The 24,019-nt window shown below is 41.1% G+C and overlaps 1 protein-coding gene across 2 annotated transcripts in view; it reads right to left on the bottom strand.

Moving 5' to 3' along the window:
* The window catches only part of si:dkeyp-19e1.3 (formin-like protein 5), a 109,636-nt gene that overhangs the window by 57,513 nt on the left and 28,104 nt on the right, over nucleotides 1–24,019 (bottom strand). For both annotated transcript variants that reach the window (XR_004204802.1, XM_020456209.2), the window contains exon 2: nucleotides 2,923–2,996. Coding sequence is in view for 1 of the 2 variants with exons in the window: in XM_020456209.2 (XP_020311798.1) it covers nucleotides 2,923–2,988 (66 nt within the window). In the remaining variant the exon portion in view is untranslated. The remainder of the gene's footprint in view (nucleotides 1–2,922; nucleotides 2,997–24,019) is intronic.

The raw sequence follows: 24,019 nt of genomic DNA, 5'->3' as shown, positions 1-24,019 counted from the left end.
TTAGTATGTAGATAACTATCGAAGTGGATTAGTAGTGATTGTGTTATGGTTTTGATGGAATGATTTATGTGCAAATTTATTTGTAGCAGGAGACTAGGTACGTACGTGGCCTGTGTTTGAGACAGAATGTTTTTCATAAAGCTGATAATTGCAGAGACTGGCAGGACCGACATCAGTGTATTCTGTGGAGTCCCAAAAATCAATGCATTAACGTTATAGGGAATTGGGAGACTGGGGCGGAGATCGTGGGGCTCATAAATGAAGGAAGTGGGTAATAGAGTCTCTGGGGAATGATACCACTCCTCTATGTATATTGTTACAGGGGATTGCTCGTAGGAGAGGGAGTACAGCTAACTGTACAATATAGAGACCCCTATGAAGTTATATTGAACGTTACACATATCCAGATCACGGTGAGAGTAGCAGATAGTGTTGTCAGACACTATTGTCAACTTTTAGTGATGGGTTTGTCAAAGTTACAACACTTGAAAGGATAGCCACAGATCCCTGTATACAGGAGGACAACACCAAAAGTGGAGTTAGCTGTAATAGCATCACATCTCCTGCAGTGTGATTAAGAAACATGTGACTCTGACTTTTGTTAAGTTGGATACTCTTCCAACACCACTAACCTCTCCTCCATTTCTAACAGCCAGCAAACACTTGACACATCTCCCAGAAGATTGGGACCGAGTGACGGTAAATGAAAAGTATCAGGTGGCTGCTAATCAACCATTAGGACCCAAAGTTTACACTATAACGAGGGTGTTCACAAAGGGGTGGGGTGTAGATCGGCCTTGGGATGAACGATGTGTACCTAACCTGAGCAAAGGCAAGTATTATCCACAGGTACCGACTGTAGCAGAGCACAGGAGGTCATTGGAGATGGTGGTGGCTTGGGAACCGGGTATGAATTGGGAGTCCGGTAGGGAGTATATTAAAAGGTTCAGTCCTAGACCTATCAGTGAACCACGAAAACAATAGGAGAGCAGGGGACAGATTCCATGCAGTAGCTATTCTCATGGCAGTCAATGTAGGGACATTAATTGAAGGATGCTATAGTAACAACATGGAACTGGACTACGGTGCAAATGAGGGGTATTGGGAAGTATGCATCATGGGCAGTGTTAGTAGTAGCACGGGTTACCTTGGAAGCATTGCTGGGATATCATCTTCTGAGGGCATTGATGTTGAAATGGATATACAGTGCTGATGTAAAGTATCCTGAAGGCATAGTCATGAGAAGAGAGTGGGAATCGTCATGTAATCAAACTTTGGTTTTTGTTTGCATATATAATTATGGATATTAATATTTGTAATGCTTTGTGTTTCAAGTTTTGTGCCACCAGAAGGAGGAAATGGAGAAAGTCAAAAGCCCCAGCTGAAATGTCATTCTCAGTTGTCTGACGAGAGATGGAAATAAGAGTGTGCAGGTGTAAACCTAATAATTAATTGTGAATGCTAATCATGTTTTATTTTTTGTTAATTCATAAGTAATTTCTAAGTTAATATAATGTTGAACAGTACGGAGTAATGTTCAAAAGGGGGGATTGATGGGTTCTGACTTTTAAATGTCCTTATTCATGTCACTTATTGTTACACATCAGGGATCCTATGGAAAGGAGAAGGGCCACAGTCTGGTACAAGTCAACAGGACAGCTGTGAGTTGGGAGGAATTTGGTCTGAGGTCAGGTCAGATGAAGTGAGGAAGAACAGATATCACTAAAATTCTGTCTAGCAACAGAGGTGTATTGGCTGTTCAGATGTGTAAGGAGGAGACTCAGCATAGGAGGAAGGGTTAAATACCAGAGCTTGTGTGAATATGTCCATCTGTTCAGCTGTCTGACGCTTTGGGTGAATAAACTTGGTTTGAGCTCTTCATTAGTTGTCCGTCAGATTTTACCCTGTTATTTAGAACCTAACAATATACATGAAAGCCATGGCAATATTTAGCCTAATAATCTAGCAATTATATCATTCAGTTCTCAGTTAGCTAGTTAGCGGGGAGCGCGCTAATAGCGTTTCAATCGGTGACGTCACTCGCTCTGAGACCTTGAAGTAGTTGTTCCCCTTGCCACTGCTTTTGTGGAGCGATGGGTAAAGGTGCTTTGTGGGAGGCAGTTGTTGATGTGTGCAGAGGGTCCCTGGTTCGAGCCCATGTAGGGGCGGAGGAAAGAGACGGAAGCTATACTGTTACACTTGTTTTTCTGTGTGTAAAGTGACACGGGAGGGCAGACAGGGATCTACCAATTCCCTTAGCTGTTGTATGAGTGCGCTGATACAGTGATTTCAAGTGCAGCGTTAATAAAGACGGTTTTGGGTCACAGCTTGGACATTTTAAAATGCTCTTACGAAGGTTCTCACGATGAACTTTGCCTTAAGATGCTTTTGGGAAACTGGGCCCAAAGCTGATAAGGGAGTGAGGGAGACGAGGTAGAGAGAGGTGACACTCTAGCAGGGGCCGTTCTGTGCGTGTTGGCTACTGTGAGTGTGACCAAGTGACACACGGAGCAGTTAGGGAGAGACGAGACAGCAACCAACCAATATATAGTCTATAATCATAATCATAAAGTTATATTCTTTAAGACCAAATGGCCTATATATCATTCATTCAAAAGTTTTAAAAAATGGATGTACCAATCCCAGATTGCTCGTTTCGTTTTGTGTAAATCAATTTGAGTTAGTTGACAGTCTCGGCATCTAGGCTACAAATCATCTGAACAACAATCCAAATATAAAATGGGGCAAACAGCCCGTGTCATACTTGATGGCGCGCACGCGCACACACACACACAGTTGTCACACTCACCTTGGGAAAATCTGAAATGGCACTATATGTGATTTTAAACTCAGCCCTCTTTTGGACAAAACCCTTGTTTTAGGCGACTTACAGAACCGATGATGTCACACACACAAACTCACCTTGTCATACTTGGAGATGATGTCAGCCCGTTCCTCTGCTATCAGCGTCTCAATATCCTTCTTCATGTCAACGTCTGAAGGGAGAGGGGGAAGAGATGAGTTTTAACACAAGTCAAAATTTATCATCCATAATAGGCATGATATAACGTAATGCAATACAAAAACACCCGAATCACAAAGAGAGTCTAGTACCGTAGTCTATTCTATTCTTAGTTCCCATTAGCCTAATAAGACATCTAAAGTGGTTCTCTGAGCCACTCATCCTAATCACTAGCACAAAGCCAAACTGAGCCAATATTTTTTCCACGGCAAACATGTTTCATGTTCACGAAGCAGAGCAAACTCTTCGGTCCTATAAAAACCTGTTGTATGTCAAATATTGTGTGCTATAGCTTGGAAAATAAACACATGGGACAGGATGATAACGATGTTTGTTTACAACATTAGGGCTGTTTTCCTAAAGAAGTTAAATCCATTTCATGTTTTGTTTCCTTGCCACGACAAGTATCGCAATACTGGTATTGTCACTACCCTACCAAACAATAGCATAGTAAGAGGTTCAAAGGTCATGGATCAGATCAACCAATCAATCAACTGCTCGATCAAGGTCGTCTACAGGCTATATCATAATCATCAGTGACTATCCTAAATACTCGTAGACACCTAATTGCCAAAAGAAAGTACAAGATAGCGGCATGTGGCACATCCTATGAGCAAGCAAAGTAACAATCCATATAGGGCCTAGTTCACAACTATGTACTAACGAGACCACCTGTTATTTTTGGTATTTCTCACTGCCTACTATCCTACGATGTTCAGTTTAAAATTAGTACCAGCAAATAGATGGTCCACCACATGCAAATCCAGTACTCCAGTACTAAATGCCTGGAGCAGGCATTTAGTATACTGGCTAGCAGTTGCATGTGATGACAGGACAAACCCCAAACTGTAGGCAACATTCCTATGCACAACAGTTAGCAATATCAAGAACTTTTACTACTAGCCTTGCTTCGTGCCACAAAGACACATGGATGGTGAAAGAAACAATAGTCTGTCTACATTATCTCCAGTCTTCACCTGATCTGATTATGTACACGGTCTGCATAGCACAGTGAGAGCAGACAGTGGTCAAAATAACTTTGGCCGGTTTAGGGAAAGATGTTTCCCACAACGTGTTGTTAGCAACAATAGAATAGCACATTATGTGAAGCCCTTATCAAAGTCTCTTTGGTTCCACACCGTTGAGCAGGCAAGAGATATGGGTCGGAAAACGTAATACAGGGATGGTATATGCCACTGCACTTCAAATTTGACCGTAATACACACTGCTCCATTGAGAAGATTGAAATACTGCTCGTTTTCCTGGAAATCTGCTACTTTCGTCCTCATGCTAGCTAGCAGTAACCATTTGCATAAATTAACATGGGTTAAATGAGGACCATAGGAATACAGAGGTAGCTTTTGTGAATGGTCCTGCTTTCAAGACCAACTTTAAAATATTCAGGCTATTCTAACATCAAATTATTTAAAATCGAACTATTAACTATAGACATATGCATAAAATAACCCTCCAACAGTAACTCTTGAACCGTTCAAGCAAGAGACACCGAACCAACTTTCTCATGTTCAGGCTTATCCAATCAATCATGCAATCTATCTACTTTTTCAAACTATAACCAGTCAATCCCACTACTATATCACAACCATAAATACGTTAACAGCTAGCAAGAACACCACATTTTCAAGTTGTGATGATTTTTTTGTTAGGAATGAAAAGCTGACTGAAGACTGGACGGTCAGGTATTCGTGTAGTTTAGTCCATTTCTGTGGTAACATGGACTCTTAACGTGATGAAACTGTTGCCTCTTGCTAAAACAAGCAAGGTGTTGTAGCAAACGAGTCTTCATTAGCCTACAGGCAATGCTCCCCTTCCCTGCAGCAGCACGTAGAACTATAATGAATACTCTATTTCTATGGCAGCAAGAAATCAGGAGAGGAGAAACTGTCTTTAAAACATTTGTATATATTTTGCTATAATGGTGACCGCAGTCATTTGGCTCACCATCATCTAAAATGACATGACAATCACAGCTCTAACAAATGAGCTAGGCTCCGACAGCCTAGGCTATGATTAGCCTACACAAAAACTGTTGATAATAGTGAAGTCTCTTCTCCTTATCTGGAGCAATATCAAGTGTCACAGAGTAGGAGTGCTGATTTAGGATCAGGACCCTGCTGTCAATGTAATCTTGTTCATTGTAATCTAAAAGGCAAAACTGGTTCTAAAATCTGACACGCTTGTTCGCTTACATACAGCCCCTGGCCATCAATCTCAACTTTGTTTATACAACAGTTTGCTTAAGCAATGACGAGAGTTAGGCTGAAAATCATGAAGACAAGTGAATAACCAGGTCCTAAAGCACATAAAGTGACACAGCCAATTTCTCATCTAAGCTCGTGTTCATTAGGACAAAACAACTGAAAACTTTTAAAAATGTTTTGCAACAGAAAGCAAAAATGAGTATTTCTTATTGGACAAGTCTAGGTAGGTCCCAAACTATTATGGTCTGTTTTCTTCTGTTAGGTGTCTAATGATCACGACCCAGCCATATTCTTATCTAAGCTCCAGAACCTTTCTCGGTCTGAGCTGTTTTTATCATCTTGAGGTGGCTAGGTTGTAAAGGCTCAATGCAGCCATTATCTCAATATCAAATCATTTCAGGGTGACAATTGTTTTATTATTAAAATGGTCAAAAAGAAACAAAAAATAGCTTCTTAGCAGGGAGCAATTTCACAAGCAAGATGTCCGCTAGGACTGCCTGGGAGTGGTCTGAGTGTCTAATTAGACGAGCCTAATGGGAGGGATATGTAACCTTAAAACTAGCTGTTATTGGCAGAAAGATTTGAAACTCTATTTGTTATTTATTTATTAACTTATATTGCCGGGTAATGTCACCAGGGAGGCCAAAACTCCATCCCACCAAAATAGGCAGAAATTTCAGGCAGTCTTTTCAAACAGCTTACACTAAAACGGCATTATCATCATTTTCACAACATCATTGCAACCTCAGTTTGGAAATATATACTGAACAAAAATATGAACACAACATGTAGTGTTGGTCCCATGTTTCATGAGCTGAAATAAAGATCCAAGAAATTTTCCATATGCACAAAAAACGTCTCTCAAATTTATTTACATCCCTATTAGTGAGCATGTCTCCTTTGCCAAGAAAATCCATCCACCTGACAGAAGCTGACTAAACAGTATGCCTATTACACAGGTGCACCTTGTACTGAGGACAATAAAAGGCCACTCAAATCTGCAGTAGTGTCACAACACCATGCCACAGATGTCTCAAGTTTTGAGGGAGCGTTCAATTGGCATGCTGACTGCAGGAATGTCCGACAGCGCTGTTGCCATAGAATTGAATGTTAAATTATCTACCATAAGCCACCTTCAATGTCATTTTTGAGAATTAGGTAGTATATCCAACTGGCCTCACAACCGCAGACCATGTGTAACCACAGGACCTCCACATCCGGCTTCCTCACCTTCGGGATCGTCAGACCAGCCACGGACAGCTGATGAAACTGAGGATTATTTCGGTCTGTAATAAAGCCCTTTTGTGGGGGAAAAAATATTCTGATTGGCTAGGTTGACTGCTCCCCAGTGGGTGGCCTTGCCCAATTGTGATATCCATAGATTAGGGCCTAATGAATTCATTTCAATTGACACATTTCTTAAATGAAGTAACTCCGCCAAATCGTTGAAATTGTTGGATGTTGCGTTTTGATTTTAGTTTTGTATATATATTAAAACACAGGTATATCAGGTTTTTGACTGCACTGGGCCTTTAAAAGGCTGCTCTTAAGGTTTCCAGTCGGTTTAATGTGTTATGACCCTCAGACTGCTGATAATATTGTGTTTGGTCAGGAAGAGAAGGAAACACCGCCACCACTCCTTCAATACAAGGGATGATGTTGTTGTTGGTGACTTGGACTAGTATTTACGTGAGGCTAGTGGGGAGAAAAAAATTAAGTGAGTGTCCCCTACTGAACAGGATCTCAGGTCACAAAGTGCACTGCTCTGTGGGCTCGTTCTTGCATGTGTGTTTGCATGTAGTCAGCACGGCCACTGAGCAGCCAGGTCAAATTAAGTCCAACTGTCCTTATTTTGTCTGTGAATCACACACAACAGCTGAGTTCCACCCTCTTTGTCGGTTGAGTCAAAGCATGATGGCTTATGATCAATTCAAAGCGCCTTGCTTTATTAGGGGTTTCTTTTCAAGTGGTGACTAGCCATGATCAGCAGAGTATGAAACAGAAGACAGACTAACCGGGAAGAACAAGTGAATAAGCAGAAGCGGAGGTAGAGATGAGTGAGCGAGATGACACTACTTAACTACTGTACACCATCCATGCACTTGGAAAACTGTTAGAGGGAGGGAGTGTGAAATAATGTTTTTAAATTCTTTGGCAATATTTGCAGACTGTACTACATGCAAATCAAGCACTAATAAAACAGAACATTTGAAAGATTGCGAGGTCGAGAGACGTGAGAAAAAGAAAGGGTGAATGGGAAATAGAGATAGGAGATATTTTGATGTAGAGTGTGAGCAAAAGGCCTATTCAAATCAGTGGCATGTGTAGTAGTCACATTACACAAAATAGGTAGGGAGACAGTAAACATTTATAGTAGCCTTAGTATATAGGTGATTGTGTAAAAGTCAACCTGGCGATGCACAAATAAAGTTAGTCATTTTTTAATTAAAGCATGTTCCAAAGTATCCTTAAGATCTACAGTACCAGTCAAAAGTTTGGACACATATTCATTAAAGAGTTTCTTTACTTTTCTATATTGTAGAATTGTAGAATATATTGTAGAAAGACATCAAAACTATGAAATAATACATATGGAATCATGTAGTAACCAAAAAGTGTTAAACTCAAAATATTTATATTTGAGATTCTTCAAAGTTGCCACCCTTTGCCTTGATGACAGCTTTGCACACTATTGGAATTCTCTCAACCAGCTTCAGGAGGTAGTCACCTGGAATGCATTTCAATTAACAGGTGTGCCTTGTTAAAAGTTAATTTATGGAATTTCTTTCCTTCTTAATGCGTTTGACTACCACAGCATGGGTACGCCATCCCATCTGGTTTGCGCTTAGTGGGACAATAATTTATTTTTCAACAGAACAATGACCAACACACAACTCCAGGCTGTGTAAGGGTTATTTGACCAAGGAGGAGAGTGATGGAGTGCTGCATCAGATGACCTGGCCTCCACAATCAACCAACCTCAACCCAATTGAGCGGGTTTGGGATGAGTTGGACCGGAGAGTGAAGGAAAAGCAACGAACAAGTGCTCAGCATATGTTGGAACTCCTTCAAAACTGTTGGAAAAGCATTCCAGGTGAAACTGGTTGAGAGAATGCCAAGAGTGTGCAAAGCTGTCATCAAGGCAAAGGGTGACTACTTTGAAGAATCTCAAATATATTTTTATTTGTTTAACACTTTTTTGGTTACGACATGATTCCATGTGTTATTTCTACCCCCAGTATTATTTATGAAGATATGTTAATTAATGGAGCAATACAGACCAAATTGAAGTGTCTTGAGTTTTTTTTGCGTGTTCTACAGTCTTTTAAAGATGTGGGGGGGTTACATGGTTAGGACAGGCAATGTAACATCCATAATGTTGTTGTTTTTGTTGACATTTCTGTAACTGTAAAGGTTTTATATGGTCTAGAAATGTCCTCTTCGTCAGTATACTTCTTCAGCATTATTATACCTGTAACTTCCATAATGGTTGTGGATGTGATGGATATTGCTTGTTCTGTGATTTCTTCTTCTTCTGAAATGCAGGCTACCTGCAATTATGCCAGCCTGTGGTACTACGCCTTCTGCTGACGTTTTAAAAACATTCCAAATGACAACAAATGTGTTATATATATTGATCAAGAAACCTTTAAGATTTGAATTTCTATTTCAGACTAACATCCATAACTGTTGTTTTTCCTCTCTAAAGCAATAGAAAATAAAAATTACAATGTGTTCAGCCAAACCTTTCCTTCGAAATGTCAATCATGTTTTGACTTACAAGCGCAAACTTCTGCAGACATGTTCAGTCTCCCCAAAAAGCTTGTCAATTTCATGTAACTTCCACAATGCTTCTTAAAAACCACTTAAGATTACAGTGCCAACGGGCACTAGATTTACTGGTAATTACTTCTGTTTTATATGCCTTATTCATTTTCCAACATGTTAAGTCAGCATACAAAAAAATAAAATAAAAAAATCAGGCTTCTCTGTCGAATAACCGTGAATCTGTCTCCATCCAGTGGTCGGCTGGGTCGTTACAATCGATTTCATCAGCAGATTGCCAAGTCAAGGGGAGTCCTTAGAAAAGCTGCTCTCTTGTTCAACTTGCTCATGACACAGACGTCACTGGATTCCTATCAAGCAGGAGTTTCTTAATATATATACAGTTGAATTTGGAGGTTTACATACACTTACATTGGAGTCATTCAAACTTGTTTTTCAACCACTCCACAAATGTCTTGTTAACAAACTATAGTTTTTGCAAGTTGGTTAGGACATCAACTTTGTGCATGACAAGTAATTTTTCCAACAACTGTTTAGAGACAGATTATTTCACTGTATCACAATTCCAGTGGGTCAGAAGTTTACATACAAAGTTGACTGTGCCTTTAAAAAGCTTTGAAAATGACATGGCTTTAGAAGCTTCTGATAGGCTAATTAACATCATTTGAGCCAATTGGAGATGTACCTGTATTTCAAGGCCTACCTTCAAACTCAGTGCCTCTTTACTTGACATCATGGGAAAATCAAAAGAAATCAGCCAAGACCTCAAAAAAAATTGTAGATCTCCACAAGTCTGGCTCATCCTTGGGAGCAATTTCCAAACGTCTGAAGATATCACGTTCATCTGACAAACAATAGTACGCAAGTATAAACACCATGGGACCACACAGCCGTCATACTGCTCAGGAAGGAGACACGTTCTGTCTCCTAGAGATGAACGTACTTTGCGAGAAGTGCAAATCCATCCCAGAACAACAGCAAAGGACCATGTGAAGATGCTGGAGGAAACAGGTACAAAAGTATCTATATCCACAGTAAAAACGAGTCCGATATCAACATAACCTGAAAGGCCGCTCAGCAAGGAAGCCACTGCTCCAAAACCGCCATACAAAAGCCAGACTACGGGTTGCAACTGCACATGGAGACAAAGATTACCATCGTTATGTTTGGAGGGAGGCTTGCAATCCGAAGCACACCATCCCAACTGTGAAGCACGGGGGTGGCAGCATCATGTTGTGGGGGGTGCTTTGCTACAGGAGGGACTTGTGTACTTCACAAAATAGATGGCATCATGAGAACGGAAAATTATGTGGATATATTGAAGCAACATCTCAATACATCAGTCAGGAAGTTATAGCCTGGCCGCAAATGGGTCTTCCAAATGGACAATGACCCCCAAGCATACTTCCAAAGTTGTGGGAAAATGGCTATAGGACAACAAAGTTAAGGTATTGGAGTGGCCATCACAACGCACTGACTTCAATCCTATAGAACATTTTGGGGCAGAACTGAAAAGGTGTGTGCGAGCAAGGAGGCCAACAAACCTGACTCAAATACACCAGCTCTGTCAGGAGGAATGGGACAAAATTAACCCAAGTGGGAAGCTTGTGGATGGCTACCCGAAACATTTAACCCAAGTTAAACAATTTAAAGTTTAAACTGGGAATGTGATGAAAGAAATTAAAGCTGAAATAAATCACTACTATTATTCTGACTTTTCACATTGTTAAAATAAAGTAGTGATCCTAACTGACCTAAGACAGGGATTTTTACTCTGATTAAATGTCAAGAATTGTGAAAAACTGAGTTTAAATGTATTTGGCTAAGGTGTATGTAAACTTACGACTTCAACTGTATATCTTTTTTTATTTAACTAGGCAAGCCCATTAAGAACAAATTCTTATTTACAATGACGGCCTACCCCGGGCCAACCCCTAACCCGGACGGACGCTGGGCCAAATGTGCGCTGCCCTATGGGACTCCCAATCACGGCCGGTTATGATACAGCCTGGAATCAAACCAGGGTCTGTAGTGACGCCTCTAACACTGAGATGCATTGCCACTGGGGAGTCACATTTATCACAGCAGTATGATGAAGTTTGCAACCTACACACGCCGTTTTAATTCAACCAAAAAGTTGATTTAGACATTCACAATTTTGTCACATTTTGACTCACTAATGTCATGACAGGTGGAAAAATGTAGGTAGATGGTCCTAAAATTGATTCTAACTATACATTACCGGGTCAAAAGTTTTAGAACACCTACTCATTCAAGGGTTTCTTTATTTTTTTACTATTTTCTACATTGCAGACTTATAGTGAAGACATCAAAACTATGAACACATATCGAATCATGTAGTAACCAAAAAAAGTGTTAAACAAATCAAAATATATGTTAAATTTGAGAATCTTCAAATGCCCACCCTTTGCCTTGATGACAGCTTTGCACTCTTGGCATTCTCTCAACCAGCTTCTCCTGGAATGCTTTTCCAACAGTCTTGAAGGAGTTCCCAGATATGCTGAGCACTTGTTGGCTGCTTTTCTTTCACTCTGCGGTCCGACTCATCCCAAACCATCTCAATTGGGTTGAGTTCGGGTGATTGTGGAGGCCAGGTCATCTGATGCAGCACTCCATCAATCTCCTTCTTGGTCAAATAGCCCTTACACAGCCTGCAAGGTGTGTGTTGGTCATGGTCCTGTTGAAAAACAAATGATGGTGGGACTAAGCCCAAACCAGATGGGATGGTGTATTGCTGCAGAATGCTGTGGTTGCCATGCTGGTTAAGTGTGCCTTGAAATCTAAATAAATCACAGACAGTGCCGCCAGCAAAGCACCCCCACATCATAACACCTCCTCCTCTATGCTTTACGGTGGGAAATACACATGCGGAGATCATCCATTCACCCACACCTCATCTCACAAAGAGAAGGCAGTTCGAACCAAAAATCTCAAATATATTTAGATTTTTTAAACACTTTTTTGGTAACTACTTGATTCCATATTTGTTATTTCAGTTTGTCTTTATTCTACAACGTAGAAAAGAGTAAAACAAATCAAGAAAAACCCTTGAATGAGTAGGTGTTCTAAAACTTTTGACTGGTAGTGTATATAAAAACAAAGTATGAAAATGCTATGATATCATGATATTTGTATTAGGTTAATTATACCTTTATTTATTTAATAGATCATATGGGTTGAAAAGTATTGTTTTTTTCTCAGACAAACAATTCCAGGTGAAAGCCAACAATACATTATTCCAAATATTGCCTTCTTACAAAACAGTTTAAAACACCTGTCAGCTCAAGAGGTTTTATTTGCTTTATTTCTCCAACATGTCATTATTTACAAGTCCACTTTTTGGTGGTATACACCTCCCCCAAGGTGTACTATAGACACTTCAAAAGTTTATTTCATATTTTGTTTGTCATGAAAGTTGTGATTTTGTGTGCAAATGCCATGTCCATAATGCTGGACATGTAAGAGTGAAAGACATGGGTAAAAGAGAGAGAGAGAGGTGGAGTGATATTATAAACTGCGGCCAAAACAATGATGACATTAAGGAAGCTCGTCTTTCTGCAGGGCAGGGGCCCGAATTACATAATTTCCTGTTGGTGACCGCAGGCTCTAACTCTGGAATACAAATGTCCTGTGACGGAATGTTAGCCAATATGACATTTGTTGAGCAGCTCATCAAACTCATGCACATGTTTTTCAGCATATGTATTTGTATGTGTAAATAAAACCAGTCTAGGCCTATACCAAGATGCAATGGTTTGAAAATATGATTAATGCCCCTAGCATTACATCTTTAAAGTAAATTGATCAAAACTTTAATCAGACGGTTCAGACTGCTTCCATGCTTTTGGCCTACTCACCAACGGTTATGGATGAAGACCGTCATGAAAATAAAATAACCGTCATAACCGCAAAAAACCATGGGCTCTTAGCGTGATAAAACTTTGTTGCTCTTTGCTGAAACAAGCAAGGTTTTGTCGCAAACGAGTCTTTGGTTGTCTAGGCAACACCCCCTCCCTGCAGCAGCAACACACCTATAAATAGAATGAATAGAAGGGGCTTAGAACCTCTAACCCTGGGTATTTGACTGGGTAACTTGTGTACACCCTCAATGGCTGCCTGGTATTATGATGCAATCTATTCCATAGTAATGTAGAATGATTATTAAAATGTTAACCGATGTGGTTCATGTAATGTCAGTTGAATCAAGAAATATTGATGGGTACGCTTACTTCCGGCCGCCAGTCCACCCATTACGCCATAATTTACTTGAATAGGGACGCCCTTCTATTGCAGCACATTCAGTTGGGAGCAGAGGAGAAAATGTGCAGTGACCGATCATTTGGCTATCAATTACGGTCATCCAAAATTCCATGACTGTCACAGCCCTACCTCCTATCCACTACAATTGAATCATGGGGGCCAAAACCTTCTGTTGGTATATCATTACAGTCTACTGGAGATGTGTGACAAGTGGGGAAGGAAGTTTCTCTCTTCTGCAAGGCTACCCAGAATTTCATGTTCCCCTGGACGAGGCCATACAGGAAGTAAACATTTCAGCAGACCAAGTGCGGAGACAAAAACAGCCAAGCAGCCAGACATTCAAAGGCCTGTTTTAGGGGCAATTCCTGGATTATGGAAATGACATTTGCACACAAAATTAAAATGTCTCAGAATGAAGAAACAAAACACAAATGATACTTTTGTGTATAATGTGTATACAGTAGCCCTTGGGGGGAGTGGGCTGTTGCGGTGACCGTATTAATACAACACTGGCAGCCATGAGTCATGACCGCAGTAAAATTCCACTTGATCGGTGAGTCACGGTAATCTCCCTTTATGCACTCTGGACATGCATTGGTAGTACCCAACTCTGCTACTCAGAACTCTATTGTCCTTCTAACAACTGACATCAATGCAAATGAAATCGAAAATCACATCAAACACTTATCAACAAAGTACTGTACCTCACTGTGAGCCTCAGAGAATAATATTGATTCATACGCTGGGTCGGCGAGTGAGTTTATAAGGAAGTGTATTGGGGATGTTGTACCCACTGTGACTATTAAAACCTGCTCTAACCAGAAGCCGTGGATAGATAGCGGCAATTCGCACAAAACTGAAAGCGAAGGCAATCAAACATACCAAATGTCGGTATAGGGACAAAGGAGTCGCAATTCAACGGCTCAGACACGAGAAGTTTGTGGCAGGGTCTGTAATAGTTTGCAAGCTCTGCCACATCTGACAAGCGTCGGAGCCGGCGTAGTGCGATTCGATCTTAGTCCTGTATTGATGCTTAGACTGTTTGATGGTTCGTCGGAGGGCATAGCAGGATTTCTTATAAGCTTCCGGGTTAGAGTCACGTTCCTTGAAAGCGGCAGCTCTAGCTTTCAGCTCAGTGCGAATGTGGTCTATACTCCATGGCTTCTGGTTGGGGTATGTACATACAGTCACTGTGGTGACGACGTCCTCGATTAACATATTGATAAAGCCATTGACTGATGTGGTGTACTCAACGCCATCGGAAGAATCTCGGAACATATTCCGGTCTGTACTAGCAAAACAGTCCTGTAGTTTAGCATCTGCTTCATCTGACCACTTTTTATTTTATTTTTATAGGCCGAGTCACTGGTGATTCCTGCTTTAATTTTTGCTTGTAAGCAGGAATCAGGAGGATAGAGTAATGGTCAGATTTGCCAAATGGAGGACAAGGTAGAGCTTTGAATTTTTTCCCATCTGGTTGCACATTTAAAACATGCTGATAGAAATTAGGTAAAACTGATTTAAGTTTACCTGCATTAAAGTCCCCTGCCACTAGGGGCACCACCTCTGGATGAGTGTTTTCCTGTTAAGTTGTCGGAATACAGCTTATTGAGTGCGGTTTTAGTGCAGCCTCGGTCTGTGGTGGAATGTAGACAGCAACAAAAAATACAGATGAAAACTCTAGGTAGATAGAGTATCTCATGATAAGCTGTAGACCACACTACCCCAGGTGAGCAAAACCCTGAGACTTCCTTAGATATCGTGCACCAGCTATTGTTTACAAATATGCATAGGCCCCCGCCCTGTGTCTTACCAGAAGCTGCTGTTCTGTCCTGCCAATAGAGTGTATAACCCGCCAGCTGTATGTTCTTAATGTTGTCGTTCAGCCACGACTCGGTGAAATATAAGATATTACAGTTAATGTCCCGCGTTGGCAGGATATACATGTTCATCCCATTTACTTTTTAGCCTGATCCTCACAAGGCATCCTGATCTCTTTCCGCAAAACCTGTTTCCTTTTCCAGCAAATCGTGGGGATCTGGGCCTGGTCGGGTGTCCATAATATATCCCGTGTCCCACTTATTGAAGAACTCCTTGTCCAATTTGAGGTGTGTAATCCCAGTCCTGATGTCCAGAAGCTTTTTTCAGTCATAAGAAACAGCAACATTATGTACAAAACAAGTTCGTTTTTTTTGCATTGTTCATAACTGACAAAATAGCATGATTGGTTAAGAGCGGCAAAGAAACCACTACTAAAGGACATGAATTAGAAGAGACTTGTGCTTGGGCCAAGAAACACGATCAATGGACAATTGACCGGTGGAAATTGGTCCTTTAGTCTGAGTGCAAATTTGAGATTTTTGGTTTCAACCGCAGCCTTTCTGAGAGACAGAATAGGTGAACGGATGATTTAAGCATGTGTATTTCCCACCGTGCAGCATGGAGGAGGAGGTGTGATGGTGTGGTTGGGCTTTGCTGGTGACATTTATTTAGAATTCAAGGCACACTTAACTAGCATGGCTACCACAGCATTCTGCAGCGATATGCCATCCCATCTGATTTGCACTTAGTGGGACAATCATTTGTTTTTCAACAGGACAATGACCCAACACACCTCCAGGCTGTGTAAGGGCTATTTGAACAAGAAGGAGAGTGATGGAGTTCTGCATCAGAAGACCTGGCCACAATCACCCGACCTCAACCCAATTGAGATGATTTGGGATCAGTTGGACCACAGAGTGAAGGAAAAGCAGCCAACAAGTGTTCAGCATGTGTGGGAACTTCCAGAACTTAAACTGTTGGAAAAGTGTGCAAAGCTGTCATCAAGGCAAAAGGTGGCTACTTTGAAGAATGTCAAATATATTTTGATTTGTTTAACACTTTTTTGGTTACTACATGATTCCATGTGCTATTTCATAGATTTGATGTCTTCACTATTATTCTACAATTTAGCAAATAGTTAAAATAAAAAAAAACTTGAATGAGTAGGTGTGTCCAATCTTTTGACTAGTACTGTATGTGCACAAACGGCCGGAAGAGTACGCATTCTGCAGCCACACTCCATTTCTTGGAATGTGTCATCCCCGCGTCCTCCGCAATGGATTAGCCTCTGCCTCCACAATTGATTAGTTGACTGAGATGGGTGCAAATAAGACCGTCTCGTGTGCCATAAAACAATATACAGTGGCAAGAAACAATGTGTCAACCTTTTGGAATTACCTCAATTTCTCAATAAATTGATTATAACATTTGATAGGATCTTCGTTTAAGTCACAACAATAGTCAAACAGGCTCTTGCTGTCTCTGCCTGGCTGGTTCCCCTCTTTCCACTGGGATTCTCTGCCTCTAACCCTATTACAGGGGCTGAGTCACTGGCTTACTGGGGCTCTCTCATGCCGTCCCTGGAAGGGGTGCGTCACCTGAGTGGGTTGATTCACTGATGTGGTCATCCTGTCTGGGTTGGCGCCCCCCCTTGGGTTGTGCCATGGCGGAGATCTTTGTGGGCTATACTCGGCCCTGTCTCAGGATGGTAAGTTGGTGGTTGAAGATATCCCTCTAGTGGTGTGGGGGCTGTGCTTTGGTAAAGTGGGTGGAGTTATATCCTTCCTGTTTGGCCCTGTCCGGGGGTGTCCTCGGATGGATCCACAGTGTCTCCTGACCCCTCCTGTCTCAGCCTCCAGCATGTATGCTGCAGTAGTTTATGTGTCAGGGGGCTAGGGTCAGTTTGTTATATCTGGAGTACTTCTCCGATCCTATTTGGTGTCCTGTGTGAATCTAAGTGTGCGTTCTCTAATTCTCTCCTCTCTTTCTTTCTCTCTCTCGGAGGACCTGAGCCCTAGGACCATGCCCCAGGATTACCTGACATGATAACTCCTTGCTGTCCCCAGTCCATCTGACCGTGCTGCTGCTCCAGTTTCAACTGTTCTGCCTTCTTATTATTCGAACATGCTGGTCATTTATGAACATTTGACCATCTTGGCCATGTTCTGTTATAATCCCTACCCGGCACAGCTAGAAGAGGACTGGCCACCCCACATATGCTCTCTCTAATTCTCTCTTTTTTTCTCTCTCTCGGAGGACCTGAGCCCTAGGACCATGCCCCAGGACTACCTGACATGATGACTCCTTGCTGTCCCCAGTCCATCTGACCGTGCTGCTGCTCCAGTTTCAACTGTTCTGCCTTATTATTATACGACCATGCTGGTCATTTATGAACATTTGAACATCTTGGCCATGTTCTGTTATAATCTCCACCCGGCACAGCCAGAAGAGGACTGGCCACCCCACATAGCCTGGTTCCTCTCTAGGTTTCTTCCTAGGTTTTGGCCTTTCTAGGGAGTTTTTCCTAGCCACCGTGCTTCTACACCTGCATTGCTTGCTGTTTGGGGTTTTAGGCTGGGTTTCTGTACAGCACTTTGAGATATCAGCTGATGTACGAAGGGCTATATAAATACATTTGATTTGATTTGAAACAGTGTGCTTATTGGAGTGCGCCAACATGGAGCCCAATCAATGAGATGAGATTAGAGATGTTGGTTAGAGCTGCCCTGCTCTATAAAAAAAACTCACAAAATGTGAGTTTGCTATTCACAAGAAGCATTGCCTGATGTGAGCATTGAACAAAAGAGATCTCAGAAGACCGACAGTGGTTCCTCCTTTAAAAGTTGTGAGCTTACGTCGCGGAACTTAAGAGGTACCCAGCGTCACGGCTTCATTGCTCCAGACCACCGCAGGGGGAGTTAGAGCACTCATTATGCATTTGGGTCCCAAGGTATTTATATGACCAATCAATCATAGCGAGTGGTTCCAAATACAAATTTGACATTATGCCACCTGTCGCTGGTGTCTTTTTTCAGCAAATATGTCTGACAAAAACGTTACGGTGGAAGCAAATGTAAGTAATTATAACGTCATAACGAGTCAAGCGAAAAATGCACAATTGAGAGGAATATGTTAGTTAATGTAGAGACAAACGATTGTGCATATTTTTTTGTCATAAACTTAATTTACGAAAATCTCTTTTGAGCAAGATTTTTTTCAGTCATATGCAATACCAGGTGTATCAAACTCCATTCTTTGAATGATGCCGTGTCTGCATGTATGCATTATAATTATACACTTCAACAGTTTTTACACCACTCCTCCTCCTGGGACATCAAATCATTACACATTGTAACTATGCAATAGACTAGAAACATGATTTAAGTAAAGGCTGATTTGTAGAAAAAAAATGTAAACTACACTTCCTATGCATCTAACTCCTTTCATCTGCATTAACTTCTTTGGGACTGGGGGGCAGTATTGAGTAGCTTGGATGAATAAGGTGCCCAGAGTAAACTGACTGCTACTCAGGCCCAGAAGCTAGAATATGCATATAATTAGTAGATTTGGATAGAAAACACTGACTGTTTGAATGATGTCTGTGAGTATAACAGAACTCATATGGCAGACAAAAACCTGAGAAAAAAATCCAACACGGAAGTGGGAAATCTGAGGTTTGTAGGTTTTCAAGTCTTTGCCTATCCAATATACAGTGTAAATGGGGTCAGATTGCACTTTCTAAGGCTTACACTAGATGTCAACAGTCTTTAGAACCTTGTTTCAGGCTTCACTATGAAAGGGGAGCGAATAAGAGCTGTTTGAACCAGGTGTCTGGCAGAATGCCATGAGCTAAATCACGCGCGTGGCCGTGAGAGCGAGCTGCGTTCCCTTTCATTTCTAAAGACAAAGGAATGGTCCGGTTGGAATATTATTGAAGATTTATGATAAAAACATCCTAAAGATAGATTCTATACATAATTTGGCATGTTTCTACGAACTGTAACGTAACTTTGTGGACTTAATGCTCGCGCATTGTGCATTTGGATTACTGGACTAAACGCGCAAACAAAAAGGAGATATTTGGACATGAATGTTGGAATTTATCAAACAAAACAAACATTTGTGGAACTGGGATTTCTGGGAGTGCATTCCGATGAAGATCATCAAAGGTAAGTGAATATTTATAACGCTCTCTCTACTCGGTTGGAAAATGGCTGTATGTTTTTCTGTGGCTAGGCGCTGACCTAACATAATTGCATGGTGTGGTTTTACCGTAAAGTTAAAAAAAAATCTGACACAGCGGTTGCATTAAGGAGAAGTTTATCTATAATCGCATGTATAACACTTGTATCTTAGATCAATGTTTATGATGAGTATTTCTCTGCACTTTCACCTGATGTTTGTTTGAGACAATGCATTTCTGAACATAACGCACCAATTTCAAATGAGGTTTTTGGACATAAAGATTAACTTTATCGAACAAAACACACATTTATTGTCTAACAAGGAGTCCTGGGAGTGCCATCCGGTGAAGATCAAAGGTTAGAGATGAATTGTAACGCTATTTCTGTCTTCTCCTTCTTCTGACACCTCTCCTTCTTTGGAAAATGGCTGTATGGTTTTCTATGACTAGGCGCTGACCTAACATAATCGCAAGGTGTGCTTTCGCTGTGAAGCACAGAAATTCCACTGGCTGTTCGCTAGCGTCCCACATATCCCAGAGAGGTTAATCTGAGGAGGTTCTCCCGACCATGTGGACGATTGAAAACAGGGCAGCAAAGTTTGTCAAATAATTTCTATCTACCTACACACGTACAGTTGAAGTCGGAAGTTCACATACACTTAGCTTGGAGTCATTAAAACATGTTTTTCAACCACTCCACAATTTCTTGTAAACTAAAGTCTTGGCAAGTCGGTTAGGACATTATTTTGTGCATGACAAGTAATTTTTCCAACAATTGTTTACAGACAGATTATTTCCCTTATAATTCACTGTATCACAATTCCAGTGGGTCAGAACAGAAGTTTACATACACTAAGTTGACTGTGCCTTTAAAAATGCGGTCATGGCTTTAGAAGCTTCTGATAGGGTAATTGACATCATTTGAGTCAATCGGATGTGTACCTGTGGATGTATTTCAAGGCCTACCTTCAAACTCAGTGCCTCTTGACATCATGGGAAAATCAAAAGAAATCAGCCAAGATCTAAGAAAAATAATTGTAGACCTCCACAAGTCTGGTTCATCCTTGCGAAAAGTGCAAATCAGTCCCAGAACAACAGCTAAGGACCGTGTGAAGATGCAGGAGGAAACAGGTACAAAAGTCCTAAATCGACATAACCTGGAAGGCCGCTCAGCAAGGAAGAAGCCACGGCTCCAAAACTGCCATAAAAAAGCCAGACTATGGTTTGCAACTGTACATGGGGACAAAGATCGTACTTTTCATACAAAATCGTACAAAAATAGAACTGTTTGGCCATAACAACTATCGTTATGTTTGGAGGAAAAAGGGGGAGGATTTACAAGCCAAAGAACACCATCCCAGCTGTGAAGCACAGGGGTGGCAGCATCATGTTGTGGGGGTTCTTTGCTGCAGGAGGGACTGGTGCATTTCACAAAATAGATGGCATCACGAGGCAGGAAAACTATGTCGATATATTGAAGCAACATCTCAAGACATCAGTCAGGAAGTTAAAGCGTGGTCGCAAATGTGTCTTCCAAATGGACAATGACCCCAAGCATACTTCCAAAGTTGGGGAAAAATGGCTTAAGGACAACAAAGTCAAGGTATTGGAGTGGCCATCAAAACACCCTGACTTCAATCCAATAGAACAATAGAACACTTGCCCTACCTAATCAATCTGGCAAAGACCAGTACAAGTCCCAGACCAAACTAGCACAGTGACTTTCAGCCCTCTTCCGTCTCACAGCTTTAAACCAAGAACACAAAAGTAGGCTACATCACCTTAAAGTGATAGTTTACCTAAATTACAAAATGACAGATCTACTAGTTTACTTACCCTGCTGTCTCACCATGTCCATAAACTGCTTACACTAAGGAAACCAATAAGAAATTGGCTGGACTATCCCTTTAAGACATTGCTATAGCTAAGAGCTGTGCTTTGGTGTGTCAGAAGAGAGGAGCTTACAGGGATGTTCTACATATGGCCTGATCATCGGCAGTGCTGCAGCAGCTTTGTTATTGCAAGGCTACATTCCACAGTTACTTGTGTAGAGAACAACCTACAAACTGTAGCCTGGGCTAAGTTACATCTTTTAAAGAAGGTTTTAGCATTTTGAGTAGCTTGTAGTTAACTCCACCAGTATCATGCTGGTTAGTACGTGATTACAAACATCAGACACTGCCAAACAACATGAACTAGGCCCGGGCCTAGCATGGACTCAAATCCTGACTCAGGTGGGGAGAGGTGCATTCTCCTTACCAAACCACATATAGGAAGACCTGTTTCTTTGTTAACAGCTTAACACAGAATAGCCACATGTGCGCACTACCATAAATCTTGGAGAAAATATACTTTTGTATTTTATTCAGTTGTATTCTTCATACTATAAAATATAAAATATTGCCACGGAATTCTAAGCAAATCGTGTCTGCTACATGAACTACTGTAGCCCACAGCAATCTGGCATAGCCAGATCAGGGCCTAACATAAGAGGATGCTATTCTGTTCATGTCATGTTTATTTAGACCAGTCTAAAATAAATAATCAAATAAAATTTTAATTTGTCACATACACGTTTAGCAGATGTTATTGCGGATGTAGCGAAAAGTTTACATTTACTAAATAATGTGTGTGAATTTTTTTGGGGGATTTAGAATGGCCATTATAATAATGGATTTATTAGACTTTTTAAAATGTAGATGTTCCCAAAGTCTGCATCAGTGGCTTGTAGGCTATGCAATGGAAGTCTGAAGATGCCAAATGTGTTCATGTTAATTAACGGTCAATTACCATGACACCGTCAGTTACTTCCTTGATAATCACCGGCTGACAAAATTTCATGACCCCCACAATCCTACCACTGCCTGCCAAGAAAAGGAATTTAGGGGCTCTCCTCCAGAAGCGTAGGGCCCAAACCACTGCCCCTGTAACCCCTCAGAGTCCGTGCAGACTCCGAAGGGACTCACTACCTGCAGGAACAGCCTGATCCAACGGATAATCATCCGACCTGGCTGCGAGACAACCAGACTCGCTATCCATTAATGTCAAAGCTGGCATGCAGATGCATGTCTATTTGAGCCACGAGCACCGCTTCAGAGCGAATGTTCAGCACGGCAGGAAACATTATTACCCATGTCCGCTCGTGCCTCAAGCCGGACAAAGTTAATATGCTCCTGTTCCTGCCACGGAAGCTGGGAGGTAGAAGACGTTGCGTAGTTTGCATATTACCAGTCGTTGCAGTTTGCTATAAAATAGCACAACATAAAATAAAATATATATATATATATATATATATATATATATATATTGGGCCTATAGAGCTATAGTTAATATTTGTTGCTGCCATTAGTGGTAATGTATTGTAGAAGCTCTAGCCTATGGCACTTTAGTAGCCTAACATCATACAGTAAGAACAAGGCATGTTTTGATTGCTTTATGTTAAATAAATAAATGGCTTTTCTGTAAAAAGTTTGTGTGTGTGTCTGACAATTTATTACTAAACAGCAAGAGTCCCATATGCAGCACGTCCATAAGTAAATTGAGTTAAAGCATGATTTGAAGGATCAGAGACTCATGAGCTTCTTAAAAAAAAAAGCTGTGGATTGTCTAACTGTCAGTTGGATGGGCCCACAATCTGGTCAGCGCACGCAGCAAATACCAAATAGATTAATTGAGGCACATCGCAATATTTCTAAATACAATCACAGGGAAACAGCTGAGAAAGCGAATTGCTATTGTTGAAAAGAGAAGAAAAAGACCAATCTGTCTTTTAGTTAACAAAATTATCAACTTAATTGAGTGAACATAGCCTATCTTACTGGCACCAGTGGAGCATCAGCATTATCCCTGGTGAGTTCCCCTATTCACTGTCTTTATCATTTGGTCAATGCCACTTGACAGTTTGTCTTTGGACAATAATTTCCTCCTCCAGGTTAGATGGACGTTATATTGTTTTCTCCCATTTTCGTAGGCCTATTAGATAACTTAGAGCAATAAAAACTGTCTGCAACTGTCAGTGTAGAGTATTTTTACGTATTAAAGATTCTGCTAGTGTCTACAGTCATAGTTTAGTAGAATAGCATGAAATGTGTTTATAAAAAAATACATTTTTCCCGTGCAAAGAAAGGAAAAGAAACATCTGATACAGCCTAGGCTAGGGCTCCACTTACTCATCATATTAAAAATAGTAGGCGATCTTACAAGTGCAAATGCGATGATGCATGGACGTCATTATATTATATATGCATTGTCATGGTGAAAATTTGACTAGCTTCCCCAAACTTGAAACTCAGCCGTCACATATGAGCAAGACAGTTAGGCCTATATGAGCTCTATATGAGCTAATGTTTCCCCGTCGGCTGTCGGTTATGTCGATGACCACGTACATATGACACACCAATCACCTACACCTGAAATTCCATGACCGTCACAGCCCTACAGAGCTGAGCTCTACAATCAAGTCACTCGCATAGAAAATAGTAATTATGACCAGCATCAGAGAAATGATGACCAGCATCAGAGAAATAGGTACCTATGGGTACCTATTAGGGAGGTCAAGTGAGAGCACATCCAAAGTAGTCCTAGTAGACTAATATTTTCTAAACATTCCGTTTGCAGCAATCAAACAGACCTGCTTATCTAATTTTCTACAAAAGAGGCTATATCCGTGGATGCTGTTAGGTTCACTGTAGGGGCAGTTTGAAA

This window comes from Oncorhynchus kisutch, linkage group LG22, assembly GCF_002021735.2.
Source record: "Oncorhynchus kisutch isolate 150728-3 linkage group LG22, Okis_V2, whole genome shotgun sequence".
In the NCBI taxonomy this organism is placed as follows: Eukaryota; Metazoa; Chordata; class Actinopteri; order Salmoniformes; family Salmonidae; genus Oncorhynchus; species Oncorhynchus kisutch.
Note: the sequence above shows the minus strand (reverse complement) of the source record. Positions and strands in the feature narration are given on the sequence as shown.